Genomic DNA, 22,073 nt, shown 5'->3' on the forward strand with positions numbered 1-22,073 from the left:
TTTGTTTTGTTTTTTTGTTTTTTTTTTGTAATTGCAGGCCTTATTGCATTTTGTTCTTTTTCATTTCTTTTTGGCTACAATTTGCAAGTTTATAATTGTGGATTGTATAATTGTAAAAAATTGTTTATTTTTTAAACAAATAAAAAAGCCAAAAAAAAAACCCGACTTCTGTTTACTTGTGCTTGTTTATGTGACTGCTTCTTTTATGTGTCTGAATATGTAATAGCCAAGCTTCTCTTCATTTTTGTAGCCTCTGTCTTTGACAGATGAATTTCCCCTTGGGAATCAATAAAATGTAACAACATTAATACTATACAAAATATATAATTAATGTATTTATTTATTTAAATAATAAGCAACATGTTTAGGCAATAAGTGGTGGTTTTGTAGCTTTTTTGATAGTGGCATTTATGAATGAAGTGTGTTTTGTCGCCTTTGAGGACGTGGCGGTTCTTGGCCAATCCAATCAACGATGTTCTCTTGAAGTGGACCAATGAACAAGCGACATCACATTCGGCTTCTCGTAACCTGATTGGTTGATTTTTGTTCTAGCACAGGAAGTGCATGGGTGTGTTTCCGAGGGGTGGACGTAAGGCTACAGCGACGAACTTTGTAGAAGAAACCGGTGAGTACTCAAAATAAATTGGGTAAAATCTCTAAAAGAATATGGCAAAGTGTATTTCTCCAATAGTGACTTAAAGTGGTCCGTTATGATGGTGCTGACTTATCCGCATTGAGCGCTTTAAATTGCAAGACTAATAGGGGGAAAAACAGCGGTATCCTGGGTTAGCCAGTCTGCTATTAATGCCTCACCTTGGTATGGATGGTAACGGTCTTAGAAATAACGGTCACAAACTGTTGCTTCTAACTTTAATACAAAAAAGGCAAGATTTAAGTTGTCGAGATAAAAAAAAAAATATATCGCTTGCCACACTAAAGCCAGTATAATGGTGAGCTTTTTTTGATCACAGGATGATAAAATGACCAAAAATTAGAATATATGGGATAGCAACCCGGCAACTCTGTAAAACCGTTATTAGGTGTGTTTTTGCCAGGTAAACTTGTCTTTTAGATATGTGAACAGGTAGCTTAACCTCATAAGTTTGCTTAAAAGCTCAAATCTGTGGATGTTTGGAGCAAAAGATCATGCAGCATGTTTTGAAGAGAAATCTGTACTCGATTGCCAGTTTATTAAGTATAGCAAGCTTTACGCCGTACAGTAAAAGACAATAACCATGTAATTAATCGTTGTTCAGGAGCATAATGTTTTAGTTTGTAGCGTTACTGGTGATTTCCTCACAGGAGTCGGTTTAACATGATGTGGACATCATATTCATACCTCCATTAAAATGCAGTTAGATTAGGGGGGGAAGGGGGAAAAGCAATTTGAAATCACATTTTGTATGAGAATTTTTTTTTTCATATGCTCCATTAACATGTTTTGGTTTAATACTTTGTTGTGTGGAGTGACTGTGTAATATGCTGGGAACTGTCGAGTAGATTATGGTAATAACAATGTGTGGAACACCAGCTTCCAGAAAGCAGCAGTAGAACAAATAAAGGATTGCATAAGCTGTGAAAGATTAGCAGTACTTGTGGTATTTGGCTGCCCTTTGAGTCATATACTGGCAACCAGCAATGAATGAATGAAATCAAAAGACAGGATTAGTACTGACTGCATGCTTTCATGCCATGATAAAGAAATGGGTTTAGGAGGATGACAATGGCTTTTTGGTGACTTTTTTTCTCCCCTCCAAACTCCTGATCTAGACGGTGCTTGTACGTGCACAGGATGGAGCTGCGGCCACTCATCATGTGTTTTGCTCTCTGCGTGGTTTACGCCACCAGCAAACCCACAGACAAGAAGGAACGCGTGCACCACGATGAACCTCTCAGCAACCGAGAGCACGATGATACGGAGAACTTTGACTATGACCATGAAGCCTTTCTGGGACAGGAAGAGGCTAAGACTTTTGACCAGCTCACACCAGAAGAGAGCAAGGAGAGGCTCGGGTAACAACACTGTCTTCTGCTTTTTTTTAAAGTCATTGGGGGATGTTTGTAATTACCTGAATACTTTGAGGAATTATGCAGATACAGATGAATCCCAAAATTGGTTGAAAAAGTAATTCTTGTGGTACATTTTGTTTTGATCATGCTTATCTGAGATGACAAAACTTTAGGGGGGGAGGGGGAGATGAACCTTTTCTAATTTTTCTGCTCTTTCTTTCCAGCATGTTGGTTGAGCGTATAGATGAGGATAAAGATGGTTACGTGACTGTTGAGGAAATGAAGAAGTGGATCAAGCACGCACAGAAGAGGTGGATCTATGATGATGTGGATCGACAGTGGAAGAGTCATGACCTCAACGGGGATAACGTGGTGTCCTGGGAGGAATACAAGAATGCCACTTATGGATACATTCTGGGTACATAGGCAGACAACTTTCGTTTCATACGTTAGCTTTATTTTTATAGACAAATGTACTTTGCCACTCTTGGACTCACACTGAAAAATGCTGTGTCTTCTGACTCGCAGATGATCCCGACCCTGAAGATGGCTTCAGCTACAGGCAGATGATGGCTCGTGATGAGAGGAGATTCAAAATGGCTGACCAGGACAATGACATGAAAGCTAACAAGGAGGAGTTTACAGCCTTCCTTCACCCTGAGGAGTATGACCACATGAAAGACATCGTAGTGCTGGTGAGAGACACACTCACAAAGGTGCTACATACTGAATATCTTCCTTATCCTTTCTCACTATGTACTTTTTTTTTCTTCTTCTTTTTTTTTAAAGGAAACTATGGAAGACATTGACAAGAATGGAGATGGCTTAATTGACCTTGATGAGTACATAGGTGAGTTCTGACAGCCTACCAGCATCATTATTAGTTTGTACCACATGATTTTTGGTGATTGGAGGAGGCAAACCAACACATATTAAGTTTTATTATATTTTATAGGCCACGTTGCATTTCTAGCACTTGCTTCATCACTCAATGTGTTCCTGTCTGTTTGTGGTCTAGGTGACATGTACAACCAGGAGGGAGACACCTCAGAACCTGAGTGGGTGAAGACTGAGAGGGAGCAGTTTACTGAATTCAGAGACAAAAATAAGGACGGGAAGATGGACAAGGAGGAGACCAGAGACTGGATCCTGCCCAGTGACTATGACCACGCTGAGGCTGAGGCCAAGCATCTGGTCTATGAGTCTGATGCAGACAAAGTGAGTACTGTAAAATGTCAAAATTACTTCTTTCTTTCATTTTGTTCCTTGTGACTTTACTTTTATCTGCACCGTGAGTTTAGGTAGAGAAAGTGAAAGTGGACTCATGCCCACACTGGTTATAAAATTTTTATGTTTTTGAATATGTAGCAAAATTGACTTGACCTAGTAAATTGTTAAATGTGATCCCAAACACTAGTCGAGACCAGACCAGTCAGCAAGATCATGATCAGCTCATACCAGTGTTCAGAAAATACTGGTGTATCTGTAATCAAAACTCAATTGGAGGCCTTTAAAATAGCTTGAAAGGCAGACCATTGTGTTAGTTCAAACATATAGGACAAACTGAATGCCTATAGCAGATGGTTTCTTGTGTTTCTTTTGTCAGGATGGTCGTCTCACCAAAGCCGAAATTGTGGATAAGTATGACCTGTTTGTGGGCAGCCAGGCGACCGACTTCGGGGAGGCGCTGACTCGACACGATGAGTTCTAAAATCCGCCTGCCTCCAAAGACTGTGTGCTCTTCTTGTGTGCCACCTTTTAGCCGTGGAGTGTTTTTTAAACAAGATGAGCTCGCCTAATCGAACGCCACAGACAATAATTTATTTGATTTCTTGAATGTGTCCCATTGCGCACACACACACTAACATTCTAAGCAACTTGCACACCATCGGCCAGTGTGAGCTCATGTTAAGCAATGCCTCAGATTGGGATATATAATGCCGGCCTTTGCTCTGCTTCCATACACTACCTTTTTTTTTTTTTTTTGCCCATGTCAGGTAAAGGACAAATATTCTCAATCAGATATTATTTTCTTTGAGAAGACAGTTTCTTTGCATCGCCTTGATTTGTTGCGAAATGCTTCATGGAACAGAGTTTTAGTTTGTAGCCTACAGAGCAGCTTGTCACAGCATGTCATTCTGTAGTGCTTTAGACTGAAACATAAAGCAGAATTTGTACCATTGCGCTGTAATTGGGCTCAAACTAAACTTTACTTGTACTTTGTTTTTCATTTATTCATATTATTGTGATGCTGGAGTAACAGCTGTTTGTAACAAGGAGGTATATGTTGAATTCCAGTGGCAATGGAGACCATTTGGTCGAGTGCAATACAGTATCATCAGTTGGACCAGGCTTTGTTTGCTAAGCTGGGCCTAAACCTTCCACGTTAACAAAATCTGCACATCCCAACCGAGGTGCTTCGTGTTAGCTGAAGGAATACAGATGAATTTAGGGACTGATGGATGCTTCGTCCTCAATGCTGCCTCCTTTCTTCTATCTCATCACCTCATTAGTGTGAGTGCGTGTGCGTGCATGTGAATCCGTGTGTACATATTTACTTGTATTCTTGATGACTTGTTTTTTTTTTGCTTTTATTGTTACAGTTTTGTTTGATTCAGCTGAACTAATTTGTGTGCCAACCAAAATCTTTGTCCTGTTTTGTAAGCAATTTAGTTTAGAAAAAAATGACGTTTCAACATTTCTTTCCCAGATATGTTTGTCATGTTTGTACTATCACTACTAGCATTTATAACCACTGTTAATAATTTTTATGGTATTATATATGACTTTTTTTTACAAGCTCACTGAAGCAACAGCCTTTCACTAGTGACTTTACTGTAAATAAGTTGTTCAGCAAAGTGAGCACTCTAACAATCAGGTCCAGTTTTTGTGATTGAGAACAACGTCTCAATAAAAATTAAAATAAAAAAAGGAGTGTTTTGGTTTCTTTATTCTTTTGTGTTGGTTAAGCTGTCAGAAGCTATCTGCTGTATAACAGCTATTCTCTGGAAAGCTAAACATACCAATTGCTCAGTTAATGTATTCTACAAACTTCACATTTCTAATAAATAATCTTATAAAAATTTCATCATATTAAGTGGAAGCTGAAAAATATCAGCGCTTGTATTAACAGTGAAGGAAAAACACAGTTCAGAATGTTCACCTGCTTGTTGTCTTCCTTCCACCTTCTTTTTCAGACATTCATTTTCCCTTCTGAGCTCACTATAATACTAATGTTGGTGTTTTTATATACAAAAGTGTCAGAACTGAGCTGAATGCACAAAGTATTTAATGAATGCACCGAAGTCACAAACTATTCAGAATAGGGCGTGATGAATATTAACAATTTTTTCTTTTGAGGTCTTTGTGATCTTTAGATTCACATTCACTTACCTGATGCTATTCATTAGGAGCCTTAACCTTGAAGTTTTTACAGAAAAATGTTTTTTTTTTTATCCTGCATTGATGTATAAAAATGTGAGAAGAACAGGATTTATCTGCAGAATATTCAAGACAGTGCTGGCCTGCTACACTGACAAACTTATTAAAGGAAGAATCAGTAGTATGCACAACCTTTCACCTTTTGTATCTTTAGATTTCTAGTGTCTATAACCATCTGTCAGTGGCCCATAACGACAAAAACTGAAACCATATCTTTAGACACGCTATGCTGAAAGTTAAACTATGGCCAATTCTGACCTGCCTTTATTTCTGAAGTAGCCCAATAGCCCGAGGCTGCTTTTTTCACTGTAGAGTTTGCATCAACCAGTTTATGAGTGTTTGCCTGATGCTGTGCTTGCAGTTCTTTCTAACGAGTTTTGTCCTGTCAAATCAGAAAAAGCAAGTAAGTCCTTAAAATACTGTTTGGAAAATTCAAAGCTTGCTTCCTGTGCTCGAGTAGCTTCTGTAATTAAATTAAAAGAGCATTCAGTATAGCTAACCGTAGGAAGAGTCCCTGTGGTTGTAGAATTTCTTTTCTTTTCTCCCCCCCCTCCCCACACACACATCACAGTTTATGAAGCCGTTTTCCTACCAGGAAATAGTTTCTCCTGTTCTGTGGCTTGATAAAGATCTATAGAAGTTCCTTGGCTTTTTTCCCACTGATATGCAGTGTATGTTGACATAGATCTGAAAAGGTCCATCAGAATGGAGCCTTTAAGTGTAGATGAACAGATTGGGTACTGATGGCGCTCAGTGTTTGAAATACTGGGAGATTAAAACTTCAGATGTGTCCATGCCTGTCGTAACATGTGCTCCCCTGTTCTCTTTGATTTCAAACTGATGTTCCGTGATGAATGTACACATATTTTATACTAATTTTATGCTGTAAGTACATTCATAAGTGTAAATCTCTTCTCATCAAAATTCATAACGCTGTGGAACCTTAGATGCACAGGTAAGTGGCTTTTCAAATGTGGCTGTGCTTTGCACTGTGACTTTAAATGTAGATTTTGTACGCGTGTCATGTGATGGCAGCTGCTGGGGTTTTAGCAGCTGCAAAAAGACATCACTGACTGGAATGTGACCAGAAAATCAGACATTTGCTGTGATTATCCCTTTGAACATTCTGATTACTGATAAACGATCATCATCAAGTATGTGTTGTGCTCTTTGCCACAACATGTACATAAACTGGAGCTGCATTTATCCCTGTGGATTTAAATGTTAGCCTTACATAGTCCTCTGATATTACAGCAAGTGTTTTGCTTGTGACACCACCGACCCCCCATATTCAGTCTGGATGGAATTTTAGCAGCTTTTCACTGAGATTTGTGTATATTTATCTCTTTGAAATATATTTCACATATTTCATCATATTCAGGATAAACTTGTATATTTGGTTCTGTTGTTAGTGTGAAATGTTTGGACAACAAAATCTCAATTTATGTTTACATTTGTTTTAAAACAGTGTGTTCTTTATTTGTATTGCATTTTCATGGTATCCTTATTATCTTATTTAGACTATGACTACTGTATGTGTTATGAATGGATCAGCATGGTGTATTTCATGCTACATGTTACTCGTTACATGTTGTTTTACATATAGACTAATAAGCCACAACTTTCAAACCATGTGCCAAAATATCATGGAGGTTCCTCTTGTGTTACTAAAACATTATTCAGAAAAATTGACTCCAGGTCTTCAGTACGTCACGGATGTTCAGTAAGATTAGTATGTGAAGAGTCCAAGTCATTAACTTAGCCTCTTTGTCATGTTTGTGGGAGCCTCTGTGAGCATCATTCTGCTTAAGGAGGCCACTGCTGCCGGGGAGTGCCATCTCACTGGATAGGTTTCCTTAATCTGCGGCTATGCATCTATTTGGGTGAGTGGCACCATCAAAGCAACAGGATTCAGGATTTCCAAGGAGAACATTGCACTTTGGTTTTAATGTTGTAGCTTATTAGTGCAAACACATGCAGGCCTTTTTTGACGTGGCCCTTCAAGTGCGCTGTGTATACACCCAGTCTTCATTTATGCCTTCAGAACAGCAGAGCCAGCCTTTAGTGCTTCTTTGTTTCTCCATGATTTCTCCATCTTCGTCTTACCTGCTCCATCTTCTGGCGCCCGCCTGCGATATCATAGTGACATCACTTACTAAATGTGATAAAAATGGGATTACAACGAGCCATCACTCTCAGCAGCTCTTCTTCGTCTGACTCTAACTCATCCTCACTGTTCTTGTCTGCATCTTCATCTCCCAGAAAACCATCATCATCCTCCCCCACCCTGCGGTCATCTTGGGTGTTTCCCGAGTTTGTCAATGCCCTTCTTTCCTCAGGATGACTGCTACTGTCTGCTGTCCCGTCGAGACGCTCTGATTCTATTTCATCCAGTGACGTAGAGGGTTGGTACACCTCTGTGCTCAGAGCTACCGCCGTTCGCTCTGGTGTTTCTGGTGGCGTCTCAGTGGGAGAGGTATCTATATGTACCAATGTGGCTTTTAAAGGGACATCCTCTGGGGTGGGTGGGGGTGTGCTTGTCTGCCTGGGGATGGACAATAAAGGCGAATATGAGGGCGTCTTCACCCGTGATTTACGAAAGGGTTTGTCAATTTCTGCTGAAGCGATTCGGGTACGACTGAATGGAATACTGGATTGAGAGGAGGGGCTAGTTGTTGCGTCAACAAGATCATCATTGGAGCCTGTTTGCATATCCGGGCATGTTACAGGTGGAGTTGTATCAGCATCATCGGTTTCAGGGCTTGGGCTGATGTTAGATTGTTCCTCAATAGACTCCGAGTTTGATTCTGGTGGGATAGCAGGGGTTTCGTTGGGTGGAGCAGCACCCTGAGTTTTATCTGTTGGGCTCACATTTGCAGGGGCTGCAAAAGTGGGCGAAATGCAAGATATGTTGGTTGGTGTAGAAACATTATTGTCGAAGGTTACAGTTTCAGTGGGGATGGAGCTGGTGTCAGGTACAGCTGTATCTGTGGGTGGGGTCGGTTCTTGACAGGGGGTACATCCTTGTTGGATGTAGATTCCTGAGTTTTCAGTAAAGCTGAAGGAAGGATTGTAAGTTCCATATTCTTCACTGCTGTAGGGTACTTCCTCCGTGTGTGGCATAGTATTATGATGACTCATCTGAGGAGTGATTACATTCATCAGATCAACACACAGAGGAATGAAGCTACTTTTTGCACAGAGACACAAAGACGGTGCAAGCAAATCATCCTGAGCAAGATTATTTGAATATGCAGATTGCCCTCGAGTCTCACAGACTTATAAAGTCCTCTGAATATTCAAATACTGTATAAACTTTAACATTAGAAATAGTAGATTCGACAAACAGGGTCCATGTGACATTTCTTGACCACACCTTTTGTGCGTGTTATTCTGTAATAGGACGTTTGAGTTAAATCTGCAGATGAAGGCCATGAGATGGGGTTGGAAATTTTGGAACTAGTGAGGAAGTTGTATCTTGTATTTACATGAATTTTTATAATTTATTCAGTTTTGTAAAACCTGATCATTTACTTTTAGCAGAATTAGAAGAGTTCAGATGTAAAACTGTAATTAAATCCCTTAGTTGGTTTTGGATAGAAGATAAATATGCTATAAAAGTAACATTAAAAGGACAAGCAGTTTTTACTAAAGGAAAAAAAATGTGGTGAGGATACAGATAACTCTAAAACAAAACAAACAAACAAATAAACAAACAAACAAGAGACCACTCACCTGCTGGAACCACCGTAAGCTCTGTGGGAGTAAATGCCAGAATATTTTGGATCACATTCAGACAAATAAAACAATGTTAATTTTAATTTTAGTAAATATTTTAGTCATAAATTATCTTACGACATTGGGATGTTTGCCTTGTGCTACACAGCCTCTCTCCAATGGGCCTCTCTTTCCCTTCTGTTTCTTCTTCAGCCACATCAGTATAGACAGGACACATCCAAGTGCAGTCATAAACACCATGCTCAGAAACAACGCTTTGCCCACTGTGCAGCCGATCACGTGATCACCTCGCAGTGGACCATAGGGGACTGAGGCAAACAAAGTAAAACATGAAGAGCCTGTTTTAGTCTGCAGGATTATTAGCAATCAGCAGTGTATACACGTGTGCAGATGGGTCACCTTACTTGGTTGCCCTTCAGGTAACACCTGCACAACTACGGTAGCAAACGTGGCATCACCTGATTCCTGATCTACAGCCATAACCTGCAAAGTATTTTAATGACATCATTATCTTATTTACATGCATCTTTTATGAGACTTTCGTGGAAGACAGAGGGCAAGTGGAGCACAGAAAACATGATTCACATAGACCTAATATAAACTCGCCTATGTTATTAGTAACTACAGGGAGACACTGGTTGTATTATTTTAGCCAATCGATTTTACATTGTTACATATTGGTTACATTTCCCCCCACCAGTTCTTACTGTGTTTCTACAATTTTAGTATACAAAGACAATGTTATTGAATATATATGAACTATTTTATACTACTTTATTTAAATGTCCTGTAATGTATGATTCAATTCAAACAGTTGTTTAAAAAGTGCTAAATGTAAGTAACACAACATAAGGTTTGTAGCCTGTACAGTTTCGAGGCTCACCTCCAGAACATATTCCTGTTCTGGTTTGAGTTCGCTGGTCTTGGCTATCAGGAGACCCTCCTGTGTGACTTGATAGATGTCTGTGTGATTGGATGTGGGATTGAAGGTGAAGTAGATCATTGGATTGAAACCCTGTGAGTTTGTAGAGAAAAAAGGTGACGCATTACAGACTGCACTGACCATCGGCAGCATGGTTGTATCTGTGCATGTCACAGTGCATACTTGGTTAAAATCTTGGTCGTGTACATGTAGCACTAGTGCTTTGCTACCGTAAGTATCGACCAGAGAGGCTGGACTTTTTCCTGCCACTACAAAGCCACGATATTCAGGCTTGTCAAACTCTGGAGGAAACTGGTTCGCTGCCAGAACTTGGACCAACACTGTAGCAACAGAATACTTCCTGGGGTCGTTATCCTGATATGCCTGGGTGAATGACAAAGAGACAAAAAGCCACAGTAATGAGATTGGTACTGAAGAAGACGTCATACATTTTAAACCTGCCACTTACAGTGTGTTTGAGCCTTACCATGACCCGAAGACACAGCAGTGGAGTTATGAGCCTGTCTCTCACTCCTCGAGTGAGCCTCGTCTCACCTGTCAGCCTGTCCATCGTGAAATGTTCATCATCATCTCCTGCAACCCAGAAAAACCCAGTTACAGATACAAACACAGAACATTTTTAAATACTGATTTGTGCTGCTGGTTATCTTACCTGACAGGATGGTGTAACTCAGTGAAGAGTTGAGTCCTCTGTCTCCATCCACTGCATGAATGGGACCAGGAGAAAAGTCCAACAAAATGTCCTGCAATATTATACATATTTGTTCAAATCAGCTCTAATAAAGTAGTAACCCAGCCACTGGATCTGAGTCTTGTTTGAACTGTGACAGGGAATTACAAAAATGCCAGATAACATAAAATTCTTTTGATAGAATCTAAATAAAAAAATAAAGGAAATTCAGCTTTTTTTTTTAAAAAATTTAATATCCTTTGTTTTGTTTTTTAAGAAAATAAAGCTCAGAGCATTATCTTGGGTGTTTTGATCTGCTAAAACTAACATTTTGGACTTTGTCAGCTTTACGTTTACCAAGCTCTGAGCGACTGATAGCCACACACTGTGTAGCTCTGATGACATGTGTGTGCCATCTGTGAGGGAGGGTTTAGCACCTGACCTCTTCCCCCTCAGTGACGTTGACCGTGTACACAGGGCTGGTGCAGATTTGATTAGTCTCCTGGAAAAGCCACGTGCAGGGCAGGAACTGTGGGTATTGGTCATCTCCATCTTGGACAGTGATGGTGGTACTGGTGCTGATATTGTAGTGCTCAGCAGTGTTCATTTCCTGAAATAAAGACAAGTCAAATATATTACACTGGTCATGAAGCATGAAATACAGTGAAGCTTTTCTTACAGTCTTACAATCAGGAGAACCAGTGAATCAAATCTTGATTTTATTTTTTATTTTATTTTTTGGATAAAAAAACAATCTAGCAACATATGTATATATTTGCACAATTACTCACATGATTAGAATTAAAGACATATAAATTAAATAAATGTACATACTGAGGCATAGATGGTGACAGTAAGCACAGTTTTGGTCTCATAGTCTAGAGGCTTGGCCAGCACCACCTCTCCACTGTTTGGTAGATCAATTTTGAAATATTCAGCATCAGGCTGTGGAATACACACAAATACATAAACAATGATAAATTGTTTGTTTATGCTTCCAATTTTTATTTAAAAGGTAGAAAAATACAACTTACGGATGCCTGGTCAATTGAGTAAATGATGTTGTCATTATCGGCATCTGTGGCCTGGACAGTAAATACCACAGTATTCACTGCAGTCAGCTTGAAAACACAGACAGGCAGAGAAGCACTTGAGGCAGCAGGAGTGGAATTTTTATTGTAATATACACATGCAGAGATTTGCGTGCGTGTATTTTTGAAAGCACTATACCTCACTGATAATAAGAGTCTGGACTGTGTTTTCTGCAAACACAGGTGAATTATCATTCTCATTAAGAATCTTCACCAGGACGCTGTAAACACTCTAAAATAACAGCAAAAAGACACACATATATTCAGCTTTGAATCTGGAATGATACAAAGAGGAATTATGAGTAAAATGATGGAAGACAGTGTACCAGAAGGATGCCGTCCTCATGACATGTCAATTCAGCTATTAGGATGGGTCCCAGTGCCTAAAAGATGTAAAACAAGAGGCGACAGGCAGAGCTATTCATTCAGTGATATGATAACATTGTTAAACATAGCTGTCAAAACCACACATTTCAAATGGAGTCCCTTTCCAAATCAGAAACTTTGTAACCAGAGTCCATCAAAGACACTTATAGAGTTAAGCAGGGTTGGGCCTGGTTAGTACTTCTGTTGATGTTCAGGGTTATTTTTCAAATCTTAATTTAGGCTATTTCTCTTTATTCAGTAAACAGGACATAAGAGTCATGTGAGCACTCAATACCTGTCTAATAACATGAAACATTAATTTTTATAAAGGGATTTTAAATCAATTTAAAAGAAAAGACTTTTTGTAATCATAGTTTTTAAGCTGATTTGTGTTGAGTTTTTGAGTTGATTATTAAATATGTAAAGAGTCTTTCCATTCTATAATGATTTATATAATATATAACTTAGATTTGGTCTGCATTTGGATAACTTAATGCTATAAAGTATGAAATTATAACATTTATTTCACTGCAGCAATTGCATATTTAAAATAAACACATAGATATGTGGAGATTTATGCATTGACCCCTTTGTTAGGTGCTGCCTGTAAATACAAGCTAATCAGCCAATCACATCAGAATGGGGAAGAAAAGTGATTTAATTGATTTTGAACACAGCATGGTTGTCTGTGCCAGATGGGCTGGTCTGGCGTCAACAATAAAAAAGAAGAAAATAAAATCCCTTATTAATGCCAGAGGTCACAGGAGAATGGGCAGACCATGCTGGATTTTGAAGCAGATGGTTACAGCAGCAGACTACACCTATATCTGTCAGCTGAGACTACAGTTTGCACATTTTTAACAAATTGGACAACAGAAAATTGGAAAAACGTTGCCTGATCTGATGATTATCAATTTCTGCTGTGACATTCAGAATTTGATATAAAACAACATGAAACCATGGATCCAGTAATCTATGTTAGTGATGGTGATGTGATGGTGTGGGGGTATTTTCTTGGCACAATATGGTCTCCTCGGTATCAACAGATCATTGTTTAAATATCACAGTCTACCTGAGTATTGTTGCTGACCATGTCCATCCCTTTATGACGACAGCATACCCATTTTTGTTGGCTGATTCCAGCGGGATAATGCACCATGTCACAAATCTAAAATCATCTCGAACTAGTTTTTTGAATATGAAAGTGCATTCACTGCACTCAAATGGCCTCCACAGCTAACAGAGAACATTTGGGATTTAGTGTAACAGGAGATTCATATCATAGATAGATTCATATCATAGATGTACAACAATCAACAAATCTGCAGCAACTGTGTGATGCTATCATGTCATTTGTTCACAGATCAACCCATTTCCTTCTGTTTATTAAGTTCAGGATTGTTGGGGTTATATCTATTATAAATATTATAGCTTCTTCCTTCTGAAGTCTGTGAGAGAGAGATAATCTAGCTGACCCATTAACAGTTGCCATGATGTAAGAGGATGACAGTAATAGAGGTTGGGTTTGGGCCAAGAAGGAGATAGTGAGGTTCAACATGTGTTTGTTCCAAATACAGTTTCCTTAGTGTGGCTCAAGGCCACTACAAAAAGTAAATTACACATCTAAATATTTCTGCCTTGTAGACAGCTCAGTTATCAGTGCCATTACCTCTCTGTCAAGCACCCGGTCAGCTGACGTGTTGAGCCGGATGTTGCTTCCATCCAAGAAAAACCAATGTGCATCCTTTCCAATTAGGCTCCACTGCACTCCCTCCATTGTGGTGTCAGCCATTAACTCAGCAACAATCTCTCCCCAAACTGTGTTTTCTTTGATTGCTGCAGATACATTCTGGCCGTCCAAACATCCACCCCAGCCTGACATTCCTGTGCCAAACACAAACACACACTTGAACACATAGACGGGGGGTTAAAGCTTCATTAAGTGTGACCTATAACTTAAGCTTTTGGCTTGACTGTGAGGTGGTTGCACCTGTGACTGTGCGAAGATACAAGAGAACCAGCAGCAAGCAGACTGGAGCCCTGGTAGTTGGTCCAGTGAGGGCCATTCCTGGGTTAGGACTCAGGAGCCAGTTCTGCCTGAGTCAAGGCAGAGAAAGAGCAAAAAACAATTAACTAAACATAGTTATTGTTATTAGTGTGTCACATTCAGTTATTCTATTTAGGTTAAGAGTGTGACATAATACCCAAACACAAATATACTCTACTCTCCCTTATACATCCAGTTTAATAAACTTAAATTGGGTTTCAGTTGGGGTTTCTTCAATCAGAAAGATCAGACCAGTAATAGTAATAGTAATAGTAGTAGTAATAGTTAGCTACATGTTTCTCTAACATGCTTTCCTTACTTTTATTCCCAGTTCATCTATAGACATGTAATCTTAACTCTACTCTCAGAAATACTAACAACTCCCAATTTTTTTTTTAATCAGACTTAAGGAATCGCTGGATTTTTTTTGGATTTTTTTTTAGCAGCATCTCTACTTTGACCTTGTTTACTATACCACCAAATAGCTTAACTGTGGGTCTGCGATGCTCTTGAGTAACTGTTTGGATCTGTGAGCACATCCCACTGAAATAACAATTTTACTGCTTATATGAAGTAAAATAAACACACAGAAGCCTGCCTTTACACACACATCTGAACAGTTTGTTTTATAGATCAAGATTGATCTACCATCCACACTGTTTGCTAAACTTCGGCGGACTGACCTGTTGTTGTCAAATCCGCTGAAGCTAGTTGGTCAGTCTGCATATCCTCCTGACTTCTGATGGACGTGGCGTGTCTGAGTCTCAAAACCCCAAAAATCCACCAAACATGGTTAAGAAAGACAGAGTGGCGCTTTCAAAAATAAAAATAAGTGACAGCAACAGGTAAAACACACACATACACACACATTGACACCACCCTCCCCACATACATTAAAAAGCAGACAGCAGCTTATGTGTGCCCGGGGATAAATGCCAGCTCAGAGGCTAAAGGCTGAGGGCGTGGCTTACCTGGCCAAAGAGGAAAACGCCAAAGAGATTAGAGATGACAGGAACCTGACAATGAGGTCAGAGACTGGGGTCACAAGTGAATTCAAGAGATTTGTATGATACTCTGAGACTGAGACTCTTCACCTTTATAGACATTGTGTCTGGCAAACTCAGCTGTCAGTTTGTTCCTGTATTACAGACCATAACAAGAACATCATTTTGTTTAGTACATTAGGTCTAGGATGGTCATACATAGATTTAAATTTCAGGCTATGAGATAGTTTAGAAATTTTTAAAAGATATTAAACATTTTCTTTGGCAATACAGCTCGTCCCTGCTGGATTTGTTCAATTAGCAATTAATGTGTGACAACTAATAGACCCTGACAAGGGATTAGCTGTTCATCTTCTGGAGATTAACCTACATGTCTTTACACACTTATCTCAGCACACCCATGCAAAAAAAACAAACAGAAAAACAGAACCTCCCAAAACAATAAAAAAAAAAGCCCAGGCATTTTGACTAGTGACTGGCCCACCATGGTATTTTAGGAAAAGCCATAAAGCCTTTATAATAAACTTAAACCTACACCATCCTCCCTATTCTGGTATTCTAAACAGTACTTAGAAAAAATACATAACAACATAATTTATAATTACATATACCTAACTAATAGGGTTGCCAACTCCCAGCAAAAAAAAAACAAAAGAAAAAAAATAGGGAACCACTCCCCCACCCTCTGCCTCAAGATGCTTAATTGACAAAACCGATTTTAATTTAATGCATGTATAAAACAAATGCACAGAATGTTTATTTTTTTCTCCAGTATTTAAATAGATTCAACATCTTTCTTCAACAGAATTGTAGACTGCACAGATGGTACCTTCCCAAAGGAAAGAATACTATAACTTACTAGGGTATATACTAGACTTAATATTTACTGAATACAATAATGGATTTCTATACATTTTACATCAGATGAAAACTTTGGCTGTAAGATTCAGATAATTATTTATTAAAAGCTAGACATTTTAAATAACAATAAGGAAGAAAAGTATTTATTTGTGCCCCCCTTTCCCTGTTAATGCCCTACCTGCCCACCCTGGCAAAACTTTGCTAGACCCGCCCCTGCACAGCTACCAGTGTCAGCTACGTAAAAAAAAGGATCCTGGTGTTATTTGTCTCTCAGAAACAGTTCATAATTTCCCTTCAACTCATTCATGTCACCTAAAAGGTAAACCTGTTTCTCCATCACCTGTTCAGCTCTGTTGATTCAGTAAGGACATCTCCTGGTTTCATCTTCATGTTTCCCTCTCACCACATATACAAACGGATATCATGACCAGCAGCTTTACAGCTGTGGCTCCAGCAAACATCAGCTGATACGAGAAAGTAATATTAAATAAATTCTAATAACAGCTGATCAAGCTTAAACGTGTTGTTTAGCGTTTCCTCTTCCTGGCGCAGAGAGAAAAGCCGATCAGCTGATCATTGATCAGTTTCATGATTGAATTAGCAACTTTCTAGCTGAAGTAGTACGGGACAAATCGCGTTCCTTTTCACCTCAACTTTAAAGTTCGACCCCCTCGGCTGTAATTGGTCTAGTCCAGAGTCGATCATGACCAACTGGCCAATCCACCACTATTCATGTATACCGTTAAAAAAAAGAAAAGAAATAAAACCCCATCGGCCCATAAAAACGAAATGCCCGATGGCCAGTCCAGCCCTGAGTGACAGCCTCAGAGGGGGAAAAATGGCTCAAGACTGTTTAATCTGTATTTTATGTGCACTATATATCACTAAATCACAATAATTTTTCATATCATATTAATGTTCCTAGAAGCTTTCAATCGTATTAGTGTGTTTTAATAACTTAGAATATTCATTTAATATCAACAAAAGACTTAAACCGGATCAAAAAAGGTTGTTTTTATCTCATCAGCCATGACTGAATATGGCCACTGGGTGTCAGCAGAGATGTGGTTAAAATAGGAGGCAAGTCAAAGAGTTGACTTTCAAAGCTAAAGTACCCAAACATTTGCTTCTTTTCAGAATGAGTGTATTTTTCTTGTAATAGACTTAAATACTTGCTGTGATTAAGGGAAGGATAAACCATTTATAATTGTGCAATTGTGTTGCTGTAGATTCTCTCAATAGTAAAATTGTAAGTAAGTTTATTTTATTGTGTTTTTGACTCAAAACAGCTTTATAGAGGTAAATAAATAAAAAGACAACTTCTGAAGATTAAACCTCATATCTTTAGACACTTGTCTCAGCACACCCATGCAAAAAAACAAAAAACAAAAAATACCCAGAACCCCCCAAACAATAAAATTAAGGACTGTGTACACACACCTTTTGGGATGATTTGATGTGACATGTGTTTGGTGACAGACTCAGAGACTGTTTAATCTGTATCCTATATGCACTATATATCACTATGTAATAATAAGTGAAAGGCAAAGTGGACAAGTAGCAGATCAGAGTTTCAGAGCAGGAACACCTGACTAAAAAATTGCCAACTGAAACTCAAAAGCATAAAGACATGATTTTAAGAGCTGTGGTGTGGATTTGTCCTTGATCCAACACAGCTGATTTAACACTAGAATTACTGAGCCTTTTTTTCCCCTGGTGCAAGTCCCTAGTACTAGATTTATTAGCCCTGCGCAAATTTGCGTAAATCCCCTGAACCTACCGGTAAGACCTCCTAGAATTACTGACTTTTTTATTTTCTGGTGGAAGTCCTGAGGTGTTAATCACCCCTGCTGAAGTTTTCACAGGTCATCAGCTCGATTCTCCTCCTGTTTTTGTTGTGCAAACCACCCATTATCTTTGAGGCCTGAAAAATTTGCATTTGTTCACTCAGAGTAGCTCAGATCCAAGGCAAGAGAAAAATCTGTGTTTACAACCCTACAATGGAGCTGAAGGCCTCTCAGCAGGGTGCTAGGAGGTGTTAGGTTCAGGGAATTTACGCAAATTTGCACAGGGTTAGTAAATGTAGTAGTAGGGACTTACAGCAGGAAAAAAAGGCTCAGTAATTCTAGTGCTAGCACCCCGCTGAGATTTTCACAGGCCTTCAGCTCCATTGTTCTCCTGCTTTTGTTGTGCAAAACACCCTCCCCCAACCAGGAGAGATTTGTGTATGTGTAGGAGTGGCATTGCTTGACTACAGCACAGTGCTGTGCATAAAAGCAGACTGACCAGGAGGGAGAATCATTTCTTCTTCGCATTTCTGACAACGCACATCAGGATGGCCTCCGTATCACTGCCACACAGGAAGAACCTCTCCACGCAACAGGCTTGGGCCTTGCTTCAGGAAATGGACGAAGCAGATTCTGATGGGGGAGAGGTTTCATTTGTCCAGCAGGCCACTGATACCTCCTCAGAAGAATCTGAAAAGGAGACGGAACAAGAACCCAACATGCCTCCTCGGAAGAGGCCCCGTGGTACTGGGAAGCCCAGCCAGAGCCACACAGCAAAAGAAGGCACTGTGTGGGTAGAGGAGGACAAGGGAATGCCCAGTGCAGGAGCAAATCGTTCGTGCTTCACTGCGCAAGCTGGACCCACAGAGTCTGCTAAGGTTTGTCACTGCCATATTACATATGATATTTATATAAACCCATTTAGAGTGAGGTTCATGTAAATTTACCATTCTCTATTTGTTTATCTTTATCAGCGTAAAATTACAAGTGTGCTCCAAAGCTTCCTTTGCCTGTTAGACGTGGGAATGCTGCACACCATCAGAGAGTGTACGGTACATCAAGCCCGCAGAACAGAGCCGGACTGGAATTTGTCAGTTCATGAACTGATGGCATTCATTTCAATTCTGTTTGTAAGAGCAATCATGTGTCCCGTTGGTGCCATTGTGGATTGCTGGTCAGAAAGATTTCTGGTGCCAGTAATCAAAGAGACAATGCCCCGAGATAGATTCATTTCAATTATGCAACACCTTCGATTTGATGACAAGGACACGCGGGCAGAACGGGTGAAAACAGACAAATTTGCGGCGATATCTGACATCTGGACACGCTTCAACGAGAACTGTGCTAAGAGTTTCACTCCAGGAGAACACATGACCATAGATGAACAACTGTTCCCTACCAAGGTTTGTTGTCCATTCACACAGTATATCGCAACCAAGCCAGACAAATTTGGGATCAAGTTCTGGATGGCCACGGACTTGGACACCAAATATGTCTGCAGTGCATCTCCTTACTTGGGAAAGGACCCCAGTCGTCAGAAGGGAGAGAGGCTGGCAGAGAACGTGGTCATGAAACTGATGGAGCCGTTTTTGGATGATGGGAGAAACGTCACAACAGACAATTTCTTTACTTCACTGTCACTGTCGCACAGACTGCTGCAGCGCAAAACAACGTTACTGGGCACGGTGAATAAAGTCCGGCGTGAACTTCCTCAACTTGCACGGATGTATTCCATAAGAGCAGCAACAAGCAGGTGGCCAGTAGCAGTTTTCTACAATATGCTGGACCTGGCGGCGGGGAATGCCTACATTTTGTACAAGGCATGTACAGGGTGGACAGGCAAAAGAAGATTGTTTCTGAGTCTTCTAGCTCAGGAACTTCGTTGCCGATTCATGCAGCACAAGGAAATATTAGCACGGGCTGCTGAGGCTGCTGCAGCTGCTGTGCCAGGGACTGGAAAGACAACGCAGTGCCAGGTGCAAGAGAGCTGCAACAGGAATCGCAGCAGGTTTACCTGTGCAACATGTCAGAAATTCACCTGTGCCAAATGCAGGGATGATGAACACTGGGTCTGCAAACGCTGTAAAGTTTGAAACACTTTGAAATAAAACAGACTTGTGTACCCATATATTGTGAATGTGTGTCTTTTGTATCGATATGGCAGGAATTTCTGAAGGTTGTAACACAGAGGTTTGGCCTGGCTTGGATCTGAGCAACTCTGAGTGAGCAAATGCAAATGTGCCAGGCCTCAAGGATAATGGCTGGTTTGCACAACAAAAGCTGGAGGAGAAACGAGCTGACGACCCGTGAAAATCTCAGCAGGGGTGATTAACACCTCGGGACTTGCACCAGAAAATAAAAAAGCCAGTAATTCTTTACGCAAATTTGCGCAGGTTTAGTAAATCTAGTGTTAAATGGCTAAATTACCTGCTCAACATGTCTTGAAGTTCTCCAGAGGCCTGGTAATGAACTAATCATTTAGGTCTGTTGACCCAGGGTGATATCTAAAACCTGCAGGACAGGAAATATATGTGTTCATACTCTTTTTTTCTATTGCTATTATCAATTATTTTTGAGCAGACTAAAGGCAGTGTATGGCCCAGGGGGACAGTTTCCATCCAGCAAATGACCCCAGTCAGATCGGATGCGAGGTGTAAGAGACAAATTCTGGATATTAGTATTAGTGTTTGTAATATTAAAATAAGTTTATCTAATGTTAGGCTGATATGCCTCTGACAAAATATTAGATATGCTCTTTTGTTCTCTAGTTAATGGCATCATCATGTACATGTAGGTAGTGCCTCAGTACTGTGGAGCAAACATATTACACCAAGTAATAGATGAACAGTTAAATGACAGAAAAGTTCCTGTGTTTTCCACTCTCTGTAACAGAAATTTCAGTTGATTATAATGTGTCCACAGTAAAATAAATAAAAAGTAAAAATCAATCAATCAATAAAATAGGACATCTAAAGTATTTTTTGCTTTATAATGGCACGATAATCGGGACAAAGAGCTAACAAACCTTTTTCTATAATTTTACACATTTTATTTTGCCCAGAGAGTCATTTTGACATTTATTTCATTAAATAGAACAGCCTTTCTTTAACATGTAGTAAAACACACACATCCAGCTGAAATTGCACTTTTTTTTTCTTATATTGAGATATTACAGGGCCTATATGTGGAGCTAAACTTATTTACACTGACAGAAAGGGTTTTTTTCTGGCCTGGACAACTTAAGATTAAAGTGCACTGTATGTGCACACCCCTAGAGCTCTTACATCGGGTGATCTTTTGCTTTTGGCCACACCAAGGTCGAGGCTGGTTCTTAGAGGTGATCGTGCATTTGCGGTCGTGGTGCCTAAATTGTGGAATGATTTGCCTCTTCACATTAAACAGGCTCCTACCTTCAACCTTTTTAAATCCTATCTTAAAACACATTTCTACTCACTGGCTTTTAATACTGCATGAGAGTCATGTACTTATTTATTTGTCATTAACTATATGTCATTGATGTTAATTGATATTGCTATTTTATTGTGTAATTTGTATGTTTGTACAGCACTTTGGTCAACACCACTGTTGTAATTAAAAGTGCTATATAAATAAATAAAATAAATGTGGCTCCAAGTGTAAAATGAGTTGTAGTGTTAAACTGTAACTGGCTGTTACAGGAAATGGCCACTGGATGTCAGCAGAGAATGAGAATGATTAAATATCCTTATTTGATTTAATTAAGGTATTAATAAATCAGTGATTTAATAATATAACCTTTTTTTGTTGTATATTCACGTAATAGTAAAGTTGTACGTTTTATTTCTATCGTGGGAAAAGGAAGAAAAAGAGAAGTCACAAATGCTTTATAGAGGCAAATAAACTTTTTTTTTTTTTTTTAAAAAACAACCCACTACAAGAGAAAGTGGACAAGTAGCAGGCCAGAGACTTCATGTGAAGATCAAATATTAGAGACTGAATGAAATGAAATTGTCTGTCTTGTCAAGATTTCACTGCAAAAACGTATTTGCCATCCAACAACTGACTGCATTAAGGCATTCATTTAAAATGTATAAGTTAATGAGTTTGTGAGGTTTAAAGGAGAAGTAAAGTTGAAT

At 39.4% G+C, this 22,073-nt stretch overlaps 3 protein-coding genes across 3 annotated transcripts; 2 read left to right on the forward strand and 1 right to left on the reverse strand.

Annotated features, from left to right (window-relative positions):
• The first annotated feature begins 553 nt into the window (after window positions 1-553).
• On the forward strand, window positions 554-4,941 carry calub (calumenin b). Its single transcript, XM_087843088.1, has 7 exons — window positions 554-625; window positions 1,771-2,013; window positions 2,235-2,428; window positions 2,539-2,705; window positions 2,800-2,860; window positions 3,029-3,228; window positions 3,617-4,941. Exons 2-7 carry the CDS (start codon window positions 1,793-1,795, stop codon window positions 3,719-3,721), a joined length of 948 nt encoding a protein of 315 aa, XP_087699214.1. The 5' UTR covers window positions 554-625; window positions 1,771-1,792; the 3' UTR covers window positions 3,722-4,941.
• A 1,963-nt stretch (window positions 4,942-6,904) lies between these two features.
• LOC102785295 (uncharacterized) lies at window positions 6,905-15,030 on the reverse strand. The gene is made up of 16 exons (XM_006789417.2): window positions 14,990-15,030; window positions 14,250-14,356; window positions 13,929-14,143; window positions 12,220-12,276; window positions 12,033-12,125; window positions 11,837-11,923; window positions 11,637-11,747; window positions 11,245-11,412; window positions 10,785-10,875; window positions 10,599-10,705; window positions 10,295-10,495; window positions 10,073-10,204; window positions 9,594-9,672; window positions 9,307-9,497; window positions 9,187-9,207; window positions 6,905-8,592 (listed from the first exon to the last, which is right to left on the reverse strand). The coding sequence occupies exons 2-16, from the start codon at window positions 14,323-14,325 to the stop codon at window positions 7,600-7,602; spliced, it is 2,622 nt and encodes an 873-aa protein (XP_006789480.2). The 5' UTR covers window positions 14,326-14,356; window positions 14,990-15,030; the 3' UTR covers window positions 6,905-7,599.
• Window positions 15,031-18,469: 3,439 nt separating this feature from the next.
• LOC148101971 (uncharacterized) lies at window positions 18,470-20,051 on the forward strand. The gene is made up of 2 exons (XM_087844352.1): window positions 18,470-18,836; window positions 18,933-20,051. The coding sequence occupies exons 1-2, from the start codon at window positions 18,507-18,509 to the stop codon at window positions 20,049-20,051; spliced, it is 1,449 nt and encodes a 482-aa protein (XP_087700478.1). The 5' UTR covers window positions 18,470-18,506.
• Window positions 20,052-22,073: the final 2,022 nt, after the last annotated feature.

This window comes from Neolamprologus brichardi, chromosome 7, assembly GCF_056152115.1.
Source record: "Neolamprologus brichardi isolate AB-2024 chromosome 7, ASM5615211v1, whole genome shotgun sequence".
Taxonomy (NCBI): Eukaryota; Metazoa; Chordata; class Actinopteri; order Cichliformes; family Cichlidae; genus Neolamprologus; species Neolamprologus brichardi.